This window comes from Dipodomys spectabilis, unplaced genomic scaffold (genome assembly GCF_019054845.1).
Source record: "Dipodomys spectabilis isolate Male_0828 unplaced genomic scaffold, ASM1905484v1 ptg000017l, whole genome shotgun sequence".
NCBI lineage: Eukaryota > Metazoa > Chordata > Mammalia > Rodentia > Heteromyidae > Dipodomys > Dipodomys spectabilis.
In genome coordinates, this window is record NW_024870694.1 from 19,758,494 (window position 1) to 19,773,567 (window position 15,074).

At 49.4% G+C, this 15,074-nt stretch overlaps 1 protein-coding gene across 1 annotated transcript in view; it reads left to right on the forward strand.

Annotated features, from left to right (window-relative positions):
- Igf2bp2 (insulin like growth factor 2 mRNA binding protein 2) overlaps positions 1–14,548 on the forward strand; it is a 157,254-nt gene extending 142,706 nt beyond the window's left edge. The window contains exons 11-17 of the mRNA XM_042670010.1: positions 2,671–2,739; positions 3,843–3,959; positions 7,329–7,403; positions 9,391–9,522; positions 11,644–11,757; positions 12,719–12,807; positions 13,708–14,548. Coding sequence (XP_042525944.1) covers positions 2,671–2,739; positions 3,843–3,959; positions 7,329–7,403; positions 9,391–9,522; positions 11,644–11,757; positions 12,719–12,807; positions 13,708–13,858 — 747 coding nt within the window. The 3' untranslated portion in view covers positions 13,859–14,548. The remainder of the gene's footprint in view (positions 1–2,670; positions 2,740–3,842; positions 3,960–7,328; positions 7,404–9,390; positions 9,523–11,643; positions 11,758–12,718; positions 12,808–13,707) is intronic.
- The last annotated feature ends 526 nt before the right edge of the window (positions 14,549–15,074 follow it).

The following is a 15,074-nucleotide window of genomic DNA, read 5'->3' on the forward strand; positions in this document are numbered from 1 at the left end:
CTGACTTCCATAACTGTAAACCCTCTGTGCACCATCTTTAAAATAATGATTTAAAAAAAAAAAGAGGTAGAAGGTTGTCTTCAACTACTTCCCTTCAAAACTTAAAGATGCCGTAAGACCACTGGTCTTGTAGCACCCTCTTGTGGGCATGAGGTGTCACCACATGCTCCAAATTAAAGCACAGGCCAGGCTGGTACCTAGCAAGCACCCAGGCATCAGCCTCTTACGGTGCTCACAGCTGTGCTCCTGAGCTCAAAAAGAAGAACGTTTTGGGCTGGGAAGTATGGCTCAGTGGTAGAGCGCTTGCCTTGCATGCATGAGGCCCTGGGTTCGATTCCTCAGCACCACATAAGAAAAAAGAAAAAAGCCGGAAGTGGCGCTGTGGTTCAAGTGGTAGAGCGCTAGCCTTGAGCTGAAGAGCTGAGGGACAGCGGCCAGGCCCAGAGTTCAGGCCCCACAACTGGACCAAAAAAAAAAAAAAGAAGAACGTTTTGTCCCTAAGGAGTTTTAAGGGGGAATTGTCATTTAGAATTGAGTCTAGCTTGTGATTGAGGCGACAAGCATTTTATCATGAGATCCGTTCAGAAGTTTTCAGATTAAACCCAGGTCCCTTAACACCAAGTTCCATCCATGTATGACACTGTTGGAACTGTCTTCCTGAGGCCTGTCGTACAGGGTGGATGTGCCATGATATCCGGAGCTAAGGACCTTCTTTCTTTTTTTTTTTTGGGTCCGGTCATGGGGCCTGAACTTTGGGCCTGGGCGCTGTCCCTCAGCTCTTCAGCTCAAGGCTAGCACTCTACCACTTGAGCCACAGCGCCACCTCCGGCTTTTTTCTTTTTGCTTATGTGTTGCTGAGGAATTGAACCCAGGGCCTCAGGCATGCAAGGCAAGCGCTGTACCACTGAGCCACCTTCCCAGCCCCAGGACCTTCTTTCTTGACCTTAAGACATAGTTGACTTTTCTGGCTCTGGTCAAGGTCCTGCCTATCACAAAATACAAAATCTTAACTACTGTGTGCAAATGATCAGATACAATGGGTTTTTTTGAGGGTCCGGTGGTGGGGACTGACCTCTGGGCCTGGGCACTGTCCCTCAGCTCTTCAGCTCAAGGCTAGCGCTCTACCACTTGAGCCACAGCGCCACTTCTGGCTTTTTTCTTATGTGGTGCTGAGGAATCGAACCCAGGGCCTCGAGCATGCAAGGCAAGTGCTCTACCACTGAGCCACTTTCCCAGCCCCACAATGGTTTTTTCTTAGAAATAAATGACAAGAAATAGAAATGAGGGTTTTTGGTTATTTCGGGTTTTTTTTTTCTCTTTAGTCACTGTTTATTTTAAATTTCTGTACCTTTTGTATGTAAGATTATCTGTCTGGGAGAGAGTAAGGGGGAACGCAGAAATGGTGGGACAAAGGGTGAACAAATGCAGCAGTGATACTCACTAGACACTATGTTGAAAATTAACTATTTGGGCACTTGCCTTGCATGCATGAGGCCCTGGGTTCGATTCCTCAGCACCACATAAGCAAAAAAAAAAAAAAAAGAAAATTAACTATTCAACTTGTGTGGGGGGTGTCAGGAGGGAAAAACTGGAAGGAAAGGAAAGAGGTGGCACTGTTCAAAAAGAAATATACTCAATAACTGACTTATGTAGCTGTAACCCCCTGTACATTACCTTTACAATAACAATTTAAAAAATCTTAGCTACTTAGAGGAGGCTTAAGATGATTGGGTTAGTGGTTTACCCCCTCCCCATTCCCCCACCTCCCTTCCCCCCCCCCCCCCCCGCAAAAAAAAAAAGCACGAGGCTCCTTTTCCATGAAGAGTTGGATGGAGTGGTTTGGGACTGCGTCCAGTCAGGAAGCAAGACCCTATCTCAAAAACAAGCAAAACTCATGGTTGGAGGCATGGCTTGGTAGTAAGAGTTACTGCTTAGCAAGTTGGAACCCCTGAGTTCAGAATCCCAGTGTCTCACACACACAGAGACTGTATAAAACCAAGCATATGCATACTATTCTGCAGGACTATTACAAGCCTTTAAGCAGTTCCTAGGCAGAAATTACCTATCATAGTAATTGGTACATGGTAGTATTTAATTTAAAAGCAGCTACTTTTTAATTTTCCTATAACTCTACTTTTTTTCTGTTCATATCTGGCCTTCCTTTCCCCATGTTTACATATATTTATTGATCCATCTTTTTATTTTTTTTCTCAATCTCTCTAATTTCCCCATTCTCAATCTCTCCGTTCCTTCTGCAAATTTCTGCTGCACCTGACTGCCTGCCTTTCCAGGAGCACATTTGCTTGTTCCGAATAGCTCTTGGATATTGTCCTAGTACTGTTCTTGCAGTTGGTGACTAGAGCTCCCCAGAAAACAGAAGCCAGTAACCCTGTCTCTACCCAAAGGCAGGTTAGGCAGTGTGTTTGGGAATGGGCGTGAGCGAGTGGCAACTTCTGTGCAAACTAGGGAGCCAGAAGCAAGGTTAAGTTTAGAAGGCCGCCGTCATGAATGTTGAGTGGAGTGATGGGGGGAGGGGGGAGGACACAGCAGAGATTAGAGGCACAAAGGGACAGATATAGGTATGGAGGAATCTGGTTCCCTCCCCCTCCCCCCCCCCCCCCCCCCCCAGGGACATCCACTCACTGAATGATGGCTCTCTTCCTGCTGTAGACGCACTCCGGCTACTTCTCCAGCCTGTACCCTCATCACCAGTTCAGCCCATTCCCGCATCATCACTCTGTAAGTGTCGGCTACCACTCCTCCTCCTGCTCCTGGCCTGACTCCCATCAGTCCCTCTGGACTGGCCGATGCCAGTTGGCAGTTTGAAAACTACCTGCTGTGTGTCTAGGCCATGCAGTGGTGACGCATCTCTGGCCAGAGGCTCGATGTTCTGCAGCTTCCTCTCTACTGCCAGTGTTCCACATGGCCCCGGCTGCCAGACCAGCATAGACTAGTTAGAATCACGTGCTGGTGGCCCACACCTAGCTATCCAGGAAACTGAGATCTGAGGATCGGGGTTCAAAGCCAGCCTGGGCATCTCCAACTAACCAGCAAAATGCTAGACTTGAGGTATGGCTCAAGTAGTAGAGCACTAGCCATGAACAACAACAACAACAACAACAAAAAGCAAGTGAGAGCCCAAAGCCAGGAGTTCAAACCCCAATACTGGAGGCTGGTGGGGGTGGGGAGAGGTTAATTAGGAGGCATTGCTACTCAACTGTTTCTGGTGATACTCAATTGAAGTCTAGCAAATGATGTCACATTGTTCTCATAGACGATGAGGAAAAAAACCTTCCGCAGTCTTGCCCAGGAGCCCTCACAGGGTTTGCCCGTGAGGTGGTTTGCCTGTCTCCTTGGGTAACTACCATGGAACCTGCAAAAGGCAGGTTCTGTTGCCTTGTAGAAACACTGACCCTGGCTTCACAGGGGGGCTGAGCAGCCTTCTGTTCCGTCCCGCAGAAATGCCGCAGGCCCCAGCTTCAGGCCAATGTGTTTAGTCACTGTGTTGATTTCTGAAGTGAAGACAGGAGAAATCTTTATCAGATCCATGTATTTGGGGAAATCTTAGACCAACAGCTGTTTGTGGTCAGCACTGAGGTGCTCAGGAAGAGTTTGCCCGTGGCGGTCCTGTAGTCCTGTCTAGATTCTACTTTATCCCATACTTTATCTGCTTCACACCCACAGAGCTTTGGGCCACAGAAGAATCTCATGCTCCATTTTGGCCAATTCCGTGGGTGGGAGGGGGCTTCCGCCTTGAGGTTCCCGGCAGTGCTAGGTAGCTGTTGAGGACTGCAGTGGCGTATGGATGGAATGACACCTTCTATCTTGTCTCGTCCTTCCAGTATCCAGAACAGGAGGTCGTGAACCTCTTTATCCCAACCCAGGCTGTGGGGGCCATCATTGGGAAGAAAGGGGCACACATCAAACAGTTGGCTCGCTTCGCTGGTGCCTCCATCAAGGTAAGGCTGTTCCTCTCAGCCCTTCATGTCCTCCCTCCTCCTGCCCGTCCAGGACAGCTCCCACACTGTCTGCACACAGAATCTCACGGGTCACTTGCAACATTTGTTTCTAAGACTTCATGCCCAGCTGCTCTCATTTTTCCACTCATTTTTCTGTTCAACTAACCACAGAATTAGAAAGCAAAAAAAAAAAAAAGTACCAGAACATCCTGTCCCTCTTTGAATTCACCTTTATTCTCTCTTTTCAAGAAGATACAGCAAGCTATAGGTGCCTTTGGCTGATAACCTGTTCATCCTGGCTCCTCAAGAGGCTGACATAGGCAGGATTGTGCTTTGAGGCCAGTCCAGGCAAAGAAATCTGTGAGACTCAATCTCACCTAATAAAACACTGGGCACAGTGGCACATGCTTGTTATACTAGCTATGTAGGAAGCTAAAATAGTGGGATTGTGGCTCATAAACACAAGACCCTGTGTGAAAAATAACTAAAGCGAAACACTTGCCTAGCAAAACAGAGCCCTGGGTTCAAACCCCAGTACCACCGAGAAGAGGAAGAAGAGAAAAAAAATTGGGTTTCCCACTTTGATATTTCCATTAGTGCCTATTCTTTTTTTTAAAACTTTGAGTCAGATGCTGGCAACTCACACCTGAATTCCTAGCTACTTAGGAGGCTGAGACTGCAGATTGCCATTTGAAACCAGCTCTTATCTCCAGCTAACCAGCAAAAAGCCAGAGGTGGGTGTAGATAGCTCAAGTAATAGAGCGTCAGCCTTAAGCAAAACTAAAAGACAACACCCAGGCACTGAATTCAAGTGCCACTAATTTTTGTTAAATAAACTTTTAAACTGTGAGAAAATAACTTGAAAAATTCTGTAGGACAGTGATAAAATCATAATTGATAGCCAAGCTGATGACAGGTTGGGAGCAAACAGAGAGGCTCAGGCCACTAATGTGTGGTGGTGGCCGCCAAGCCTGCCTTCCCAGATGGTCCGAGGAGCTGATAGGGAAGCATTATTCATCTGTCTTCCGCCCAGCCCAGCTATATCAGCGCTGACTCACAGGCAGAATGCTGCACACATCCCAAGCCTCGTGAAACACTCGCAGAAACACAGTTTCCATTACTACAGAAAATAATTCCCTACCCTGAGACAACCCGGAATTCCAAGCGAGAAGTCCCATGACTTGGAGAGAAAGAATGCTTACACATTCTCCCCAAGAATAGCCACAATTTCTCCCACAGCAAGTATGCTGGAGCAAAACAAAACAAAAAAACAACTATTTTGAGTAGTACAGAAGGATTACAGTGAGACTGTGGGGAAAAAAAAAAATCCTTCCAAATCCTCTCTTTTTTGAGGCTTCATTTATGGCATCTGCAGGTAGAAGCCAGGCCCAGGCTGGATGCCAGTCCTCAGGTGTGTGAGGCCATGATGGTGTGTATGAGGGCCACCGTGCCCAGTGGCTTCTGCTGGTTAGACTCCTGCCTGGGTGCTCCTGCCCCCTGGGCAGGATGAAGAAGATCATTTTCCATGTTCAGTGCTGTGATATGAAATATTTGCCTCTAGAGCAAGATGTCTCTAGAGCCCTGCCAGGGCTCACTTACACTATACCTTGGGTATGAGTAGCAGCGGGCTGCCCATCATCTCCTTTCCTATGGAGCTTATAGGTTCTGAGTGCCTCACAAAATGTAATCAACATCCACTTCTGAATCCTCAGCCCCTGCTTTCCTGTGCGCTCGGCAGTCACCTCGTCTCCCAGAGTCCCATTTATTTTGAGTATAGAAAGGGCCTTTATTTGTGCCCCTGCCGGGACAAAATGCCCTTCCAGAAAGCAGGTGGACAGCACAGCTCGCAGCGAATGCTGGGCAGTAGAGCCATCAGGAGTTGGGATGAGAATTGGGGTAAAGCAGCTCTGAGTCACCACGAGTGACCACAAAACAGATGGATCATCACAAATCTGAACCTGCCTCCAGCCTTCCTCGGTTGGGCGGCGATAGGAAACCGTTTTTACCATGACCCAGTCTCTTTGAGATAAGGACCAGGTTGAATGGCAGCTGCAGATCTTGATGTATTGGAGCAATTCCCACCTTCAGTCTCAGGCCTGGCCTACATGCTCTGACTCTCAGCCTCCATCTAGTGAATGCAGAGGCCACAGCGAAGAACTGGCTGCCCATCGCTCTCAGGAAGCTCTGTGGTCAGTCACTTGGGCCTCACGTTCATCTTCATGTCACAGTCACCAAGGCCAAGTTTGGGGGAAGAGGTCCCTTCTTCCAGAGCAGCAAAAGGGTCAAGACAAGAGCAAGGCAGTAGCCCTGGATTTGAGACCCCAGGGCTGGCTAAGAGCATGCAGAGAGAAACAGTGACATGTGTGGAGGCAGAGCTGAGCAGAGGCTGAGCCTCTGGCTCAGAGACTACCCAATGCAGAAAGCAGCACAGGTGGTAAATGTCATTCCCTTCCAGGAAAGCTCTTTCCCGAGTCTCCGCTATCAGACATGTGACCCATAACTGACGGTTTCCTCCTTGGTACTTATTCTCAGAAAGCTTAGAATGCAGTCTGTTCGCCAAGGCAGGTGTCTGAAGCCTGCGAGGCTTCATGTCCTCCTTGCTTATCTTGTGCATAGCCCTCTCTGACTTGTACATTCCTCGAGCTTAGCATACTTTTAAATCATTGTAAGTTTAATTTTCCTATGGTTTGCTGATTGAGTTTTGTGTTTCGTCTTGTTTTGCTTTTGAGATAGGGTCTTGCTATGTTGCAGAACGGACCTTCGACTCCTGGGCTTGGATGATCTTACCTGGACCTTCTGAGTAGCTGGGACTTTAGGTGCCCACTTAATTTTGTATTTTTTAAGCTACTTGATAGGATTTTTTGGTGGTTGTTGTTTTGGAATAAGGCAAGATATGCAGAAACAAATAGGTAATGAGGATCAGGATCTCCAACAAAAAATTCTTGCTGGTTCCATGTCTATGATAGAGAAGAACTCAGGATGAGGGGAAGTGAGGGGTCAGCAGGGGCTCGGAGCTTGCCAGCCGCATCCTCCAGCTTTCACAGCGGGGAGGTTGGCCCAGCCAGAACTGGAACCAAGATGTCCTCCTCCTCCTCCTTTGCCCAGAGGCCCTGATGAGCCTAGAACACTTGCTCTGACTCAGTGGCACTCAGAGATGACTGCCTTCTGAGCTGAGAATTAGAACCAGACTGGGCCTTCCTGAAGAGAGAGTGACTTCCTGAGACCCAGAGTGGAGATGGCACGTTGTCAGAACAAGCCCCAGGTGCACATGCAGAACCCTGTAATCTCCACAATGCCAGCGTGCAGCCACCGCTTCGGCAGGCAGCAGGGGCTGAGCATCGGCCTTTTCTTCTTCCCTGTGAACTGCAGATTGCCCCAGCAGAAGGCCCAGATGCCAGCGAAAGGATGGTCATCATCACCGGACCACCTGAAGCCCAGTTCAAGGTCAGTGCCAAGGGCCTCGTCAGGCATGCAAGCTCCGGACTCCAGCAGCCATCTCCCAGGTGTTGAGGTTCTTCTGTGGAGGCCCACCCTCCATTTTCCTTCCTGTGCTGCTCTTCCATCTCAGCCCATTGCATCCCCTGCTTTCCCCATTGTTCCCTCTGTGAATAGCACGCTTGCTTTTCTCTCCGTGGGAAGGTACGCCTCCTCCCTGTGTCCGTCTGGGTGTCAGCTCTTCCAGCGCATCCCTTATCCCTCAGACAGGAGGATGTCTGTCTCAGATTTGTGTGGTCATTACCACCCCAAGCTATGGGTACTAACGGGATGAGGGGGGAAAGTGCAGTAGCCTACAAAGTTTTCGGTGAAGTGCTTTTTATTTTTCCTCCTCTAGGAAAATGACAACTTGATGGGCTGGGAAGGTGGCTCAGTGGTAGAGCACTTTCATGCCTGAGGCCCTGGGTTCGATTCCTCAGCACCACATAAGCAAAAAGAAAAAGGCCGGAAGTGGCGCTGTGGCTCAAGTGGTAGAGGGCTAGCCTTGAGCTGAAGAGCTGAGGGACAGCGCTCAGGCCCAGAGTTCAGGCCCCACGACTGGACCCCCCAAAAAAAAATGACAACTTGAGTTTTTGTTTTTTTTTTTAAATATATTTTTTATTGTAAAGATACTGTACGAAGGGGTTACAATTTACATGAGCAAGGTACAATTTGAGCTTTTTAAAAGTTGGAGTCATGTATTTATAAAAGTACAATTCCACTTTTTAAGAAATATTTTAACAAATTTATTGTTACTATAAGGTGATGTACAGAGGGGTGACAATTACGTAAGTCAGGAAAAGAGAACATTTCTTTTTGAACAGTGTCATCCCTTCCTTCAGAGTAAAAGTGCTATTATTAACCATTAAAAATACTTAAAGTTTAACCAGGAGGATACAAATAACACATTTGGAATCATCAAAAACAACAACCCTTCAGCTAGAGAATGGAAACACAGGCCAGGCGCCAGTGGCTCACACCTGTGATCCTAGCTACTCAGGAGGCTGAGATCTGAGGATCACGGTTCAAAGCCAGCCAGGGCAGGAAACTCCGTGAGACTCTTCAATAAACCACTAGAAAACTGGAAGTGGTACTGTGGCTCAAGCAGTCGAGTGCTAGCCTTGAGCTGAAGAGCTGAGGGACAGCGCCCAAGCCCCATGGCCGACAAAAAAAAAAAAAGAATGGAAACACAAAATGTATATCCACACAAAGGACTATTGCTCAGCCATAAAAAGGGAAGAAATACTGACGCATGCTATACCTGGGGTAACACTGCCAAGTGAGAGAAGGCAGACACAAAGGCCATGTAGAATATGGCTCCACTTACATGACAGACACAGAGGAGGTAGGTCAATAGAGACGGGTCAGTGGTAAAGTAGGGACTGCCAGAGAGCAGCGGTACGAAAGAGTCAGATCTAACTGCTGGATATGGTTTCTTTTGGAGGAATGGGATGGAAATGTTCCAAGTCCATAGTGGTTGGTGGTCCCACAACTGACCATTCAAATATACTTTGAAATGGTGAATTCGGTTAGCATTTATAAGGCCTTAGATTGGATCCCCAACACACACACACACACACACCCCACACACACAACCCAACAAGCTCATATTCACATTCATTGAATCCTGCCGCTAACCCCACACCCCAATCCTTTAACAACCAAAGGACTAGCAGGAGGGAATGAAAAATTCCTGAACAAATTCAGTTGACCAAACATTTCCAGGGATGCGGAAGTAAGATGGAGTCTAGACCCTGGCCAGTACCCCCACTGGGACACAGCACACTCCGTGCACAGGTTGTAGGGTCACATGATTTGATGTGGCGGGCACAGCACCCCCTGGGTCTGGCCTGGGATGGGAGATGTGGTGTCTCCAGGCGGGCTGCTTCCTTCTGCCGCACTCAGCACCAAGTACAATCTGCAGCTGTCTTGGTCCATAGTCTCATTTTGTTATTAGGCCCAGGGAAGGATCTTTGGGAAACTGAAAGAAGAAAACTTCTTTAACCCCAAAGAAGAGGTGAAGCTGGAAGCCCATATCCGAGTGCCGTCATCTACAGCTGGCCGGGTGATTGGCAAAGGTGGCAAAACCGTAAGTTGGCTCGGGACTCCCTTCACTGCCTGGCTGATGCCTTGCCTGAGTTCTGAAGTTCCTGCTGCTCTTTCTCTCTCAGCATAAGCGCAGAGCCTGCGGCGCCCAGCCTGGCCTGGCATCTGAGTCCCCTGAGGCAAGATCTCAAACATAGAAAGGAAATTAGCACCTTCTAGAACGGAAGGCACCGTTCCACGGTGCCAAGCCCAGCACCCAAAATCACCAGGTTCCTGTGCACCACCCATCCCGACTTAACTTCCCAAAGACAGGCCGTCACAGGCCCCTGTATCCCACTCAGAGCATCTGCCGGCCACTCAGCAAGCTCCGTGTCTCTGGAGCCCACGCTGAGAATGCGGGGCTCTACTTTGCTCAGACGCCTCCCGCACTCCCCACTCACGCCCCTTCCTTCAGATCCCATTTTCTCGTTCTGTCCCTAAGCCTGGCCATGTGCTGTAGGGAAGCTAGCTCAGCAATAGGGTGGATGAGAAGGGATTTTAAAAATTTTAATTGTTATTATAAAGGTGATGTACAGAGAGGTTACAGTTGGGAATTTTTGTTGTTGTTGTTGTCGGTCATGGGGTTTCAACTCTGGGCCTGGGCACTGTCCCTCAGCTCTCCAGCTCAAGGCTAGTGCTCTACCACTTGAGCCACAGCATCACTTCCAGTTTTCTGAGTGGTTTACTGGAGATAAGAGTCTCACAGCCTTTCCTGCCTGGCCTGGCTTTGAACTGAGATCCTCAGATCTCAGCCTCCTGAGTACGAGGATTACAGGTGTGAGCCATCAGCGCCCGGCTGGCATTTTTTTTTTTTTAAATTTACGTTTTCAATGTGAATGTGGCAATAACACAGTGTAATTTGAACATTGCTAGTGCTGGGTGTGTAAATCAGTAGTAGAGCATGTACTTAGCATTATGAGGACCCAGATTCAATCTTGAACCATCCAAGAGGGAAAAAAAGAAGTACCGGAGCATTTGCTTTGGAGCCTGTAGGAAGGAGCCTGTAGCAAGAGCTCTGTAGCATGAGCTGGTGAGGAGCTGACCCCGAGGCACTCCCAGTAGAGCCTGGTGTACTCGGCAGAGTGTGTGTGTGCGTGGGGGGAGAGCAACTCAATGAGTCATGTTTAATGCAGGTAAATATAATGGCTTGGAATATAGAGTGTTCCCTCTCCTGGATCCAGGAAGGCAGCCCACATCCCAGGCATACACTGAGTGCTCAGCAGAACTAGAATGCAGGAGGTGGAAGAAAGCAAACAGTCCAGCAGCGAGGATGCTTCTGGGCCTTACTTGTCCTATTTGGTTATTTTAGAACTCGTCACTGAATCCTCTGCCTCCCCACATAATTGTCATCTGTCCCCTGAACCTGTTTGCAGTGCCAGCCAGCGTCTGCCAGGAGTCAGAGCAGAGGGCAAGGGGTCAGAAAGCTTAGCAGAAGGCAGGGCGTGGATTCCCACAGTGGAGATGAGGCTTTCCCATGCTTCCCAGAGAGGGCATTGTGGATATCTGTGGAGGGGAAGGAGAGCAACCCAGCGCCAGGAGCAGCCTAAGTTAAGAGCTAGCAGCAGGAGTGAGAAAATGAGTTTACTTTGGTGAGTCAGCAAGAGGTGGCCATGGTTCAGTGTCGGCAAGCAGAGAGCTCGTCCAGGAGTGCCCTCTTTTTTGTGTATTGGGGGGCAGGGATTGAATTCAGGGCCTCCTGCTCTCACTCAGCCTTGTCACTCCTGTGGATGTCTTTTCCCCGGCTGGCTTCCAACCACAGTCCTTAGAGCTGAGCCTCCAGAATAGCTAGGATTGCAGGCGTGAGCCTCCGTCACTGAGCTGAACAGCCTTCTTACTTGGAGTTTTGGGTGGCTGGGTGGTGGAGTGACTCGTGTTCAGAGCTGTGCAGATGAAGTGTCAGGATTGGAGCCCCCGACAGAAAAGCCATGTCCTGGGGTCAGGGCCAGCCTCCGAGGGTGTAGGGGGCAAACCCCACTTGTGTCATGGGGCTGGGGCTGGGAGGCCTGCATGAAGGAAAGGAGAGGTACCCCCAGCCTCCTGGCTGCTCCTGCCCCCTCCCTCCGGAGTCCACTGTGGGCAGTGGTTGGGAAGGGGACCACCAGGTCCACACTGTGTCCCTTCACAGGTGAATGAACTGCAGAACTTAACCAGCGCTGAGGTCATCGTGCCTCGTGACCAGACGCCAGATGAGAATGAGGAAGTGGTCGTCAGGATTATTGGACATTTCTTTGCTAGCCAGGTACAGTGCTTGAGGAGGCCCCGGCTCCTGCCAGTCCCTTTCCCATTCTCCGCTTATTCCCAGTTCTCTGCTAAGTGGTCATCAGGCAGCCACATCCCCACACACGGAGGACGGCCTCCCTGCTGCTCCCCACTCTTCATTTTCCCCCCAGGCATGTTAGCAGAGCCCACAGAGGGCATAAGCTGTTGAGGCAAGACCCCCCTGAAATGGGCCAGGGCACCTCTCAGCCTCCCTGCCCAGGCCCAGCCACAGCCACAGTCCAGACAAGCCTGCATGCCAGTGGCACAAAACGACCAGGGCTCCTCCACAGTTGCTTCTCTTCAGCCCCACAGGTAGAGTTTGGCCCAGTTCTCACAGGTGCTTCTGCTGATCAGGTTTTGGGAGACAGTAGTCCCAGTCCTAAGCTATAGACAGGCAGGCTAGGATCAGCTGGCTTTCCCAGCTGCCCTCCCACCCCCCCAACACAGTGTCCTTTGAGATCCCACTTGCGCTTCCCGCAGTCAGAGCCCCTGGCCACAACCATCAGGGACCTCAGCGTAGAGAACAAACTGCCAGGCCAGGGTCCCCGAAGCAGTGGCCGGGTAGGTGAGGGTCAGCTGATCCAGATTGTATCCAGGCTGGGTTTCTCATTCCTTCCCTCTCCCACTGCCTGTCCCTCCACACTCATAATTCTTCCCAACTGTCTAGAAAGGTGTGTGCAGTGGGACCAGGCCATCTGACCTCCCCAGGGCCCCCAGTCGCTGTGCTGGAAGCTGCTGAGCCCCCGTCCCTTTACCCTGCGCCCAACTCCCTCGATTGGGGGGTAGGGGGAGAGAGTCAGAGTCACTGTTACTGTTACTTACTGCCAGGTAGAAGAGGTCCTGCAGTACCCATGCCCGGGCCCACAGCCTCTCCACCTCCTTCCTGTTCTCAGAACTGCCTTGCTTCCCATCCCCTTTCTCCCTTTTCTCCCTTGCTGCAGACTGCACAGCGCAAGATCAGGGAAATCGTACAACAAGTGAAGCAGCAGGAGCAGAAATACCCTCAGGGAGTGGCCTCCCAGCGCAGCAAGTGAGGCTCCCCAGGCACCAGCAAACAACGGATGAATGTAGCCCTCCCAACACCCGACACACAGACCAAACACAGCCAGCAATCGGGAGCAAACCAAAGACCATCCTGAGCAATGAGAAGTCTGCCAAGGCAGCCCCAGCCCACCCGGCCCTGGGAGCCCCGGGGGCTGAGGAGGGCGGGGGAGGGGGGCGAGGCCGAGTTCCCCAGCACCACCAGCCAGGCCCACCTCCTCCCCGGGCTTCCCAGCCCCCACCACCATCCACTCAGATCTCTTCCCTAACTCCCACGACGCTATCCCTTCCAGTTGAACTAATATAGGTGAACATGTTCAAAGCAAAGCAAAATTCCTACCCTTTTCTTGGTTGTGGAAAATCAGCTCTGTACATGTGTGTACATATTAGAAGGGGAGAGGGGTTAAGACATGTGGCCTGTGGGGTTCACAGGGTGCCTGCAGCATTAATATATTTTAGAAATAATATATCAGATAACTAACTCCCATTCTTACTCGATGATTAATTTTGTGTTTCTTTTGGAAAAGAAAGGCTGTTGTAGACTTGGAAGAATCAAGTCTTTCTTTGGGAGGTCTAATGGTGTAGGAAGGAGCTTCGAGGCCACCCACACAAAATTCACCCAGAGGGAAATCTTGTCGAAGGACACTCGAGGGCAGTTCGGGATCACCTGTGTCTGTCAACAGAAGGGATACCGTCTCTGGAAGCGGGGACCTGCCCCCTCTCCAGCCCTGTCCAGCTCACCCCCATTTCTCTTTGCTTCACAGGTTTTAAACTGGTTTTTTGCATACTGCTATATAATTCTGTCTCTCTCTGTTTATCTCCTTCCCTCCCGCTCTCCTGCCCCTTTCCCACCCCCATTCTTTTGAACCCCCTCCTCCCTCCCTCTCAGTTCCCTGTATCTACGCACCCCCCTCCCTCCCCAGGCAAAGCAGTGCTCTGAGCATCACATCACACAAAAGGAACAAACGTGCAACACACAAACCAGCCTCATCTTACACTTGGTTACTCAAAAGAACAAGAGTCAATGGTACTTGTCCTAGCATTTTGGAAGAGGAAAACAGGAACCCACCAAACCAACCAGCCAACCAAACAAAAATTCCATAAAGAATGTATTTTTGTCTTTTTTACATTTTGGTATATAAGCCATTAATGTTCAAGAGAAATGATTATTTAGGGGGGGAAAAAAAGAGGAAGAAAATTGCAATGTACACAAGGTTGTTGGCCCAGGGCGTTAAAATTTACAGATTTTTTTAACGAGAAAAACACACAAAAAAAAGCTACCTCAGGTGTTTGTTTACCTCAGCACCTTGCTCTTGTGTTTCCCTTAGAGATTTTGTAAAACTGATAGTTGGAGCATTTTTTTATTTTTTTAATAAAAATGAGTTGGAAAAAAAAATCAACTGCCAGCCTAGAGAAGGCGACAGTCCAAGTGTGCAACAACTGTTCTGATTGTCTTCCGCTAGCCAAGAACCTATATGGCCTTCTTTTGGACAAACCTTGAAAATGTTTATTTTTTAAAAAATGTCAAAAACAGAGAGAGAAAATATTGGAGACATCCTGAGTTTTAAAATAGGGTATGCGCCATTAGGGCTTTTTGCGCTAAAGGATGAACATGTACTGGTTTATGTGAACAAGCCATTATTATACCACCAGACTGCAATGCCAGTTTCCTCTACTGCAAACAGTGTTCTGTGACAAAAAGAAAAAAAAAAGGAAAAAAAGAAAAAAAAAACAAAAAACAAATATATCCAGCTAACAAGATCCTGGCGTGTGTGTTAGTGTCTTCTTTCCTCCCTCCCCCAGAGTGTCTGTTCTGTCTAATCTGAAGGACTTGGGGACAGAACAGTCCACAGTCCAGGGAAGCCACTGAGGAGGCAGCCTCTGCCCATGAACCTCTTCAGGAGAAGCTGAACTATGTCTGTGGAACTCTGGTGTAGCCCCTGCCAGCAGCATCTGCTTCATCTGCAAGCTGGTTGGAAACAAGATTCTCAGGCCCACCTCCTCCAGACACAACTGTGGAGTGGGGGCGAGGCCCTGTGCCAGGGACTCCTGCACACACAGCTAGAGGGGCGTGTCAGCTGTGCTTCACCTTAGTCAGGGAGTTATTTTTATGTGGGGCAGGGGAGGACAATGTGGTCTGCAGTACCTCACCCCTCATGGGAAGCTTTGTCTTAGGTGTTCAGGATCAGCTTGGATGGTAAACAGGTGTACGTGCACCCGGCATGGTACCAGTGCACTGTGAGAAGGTGAATGGTG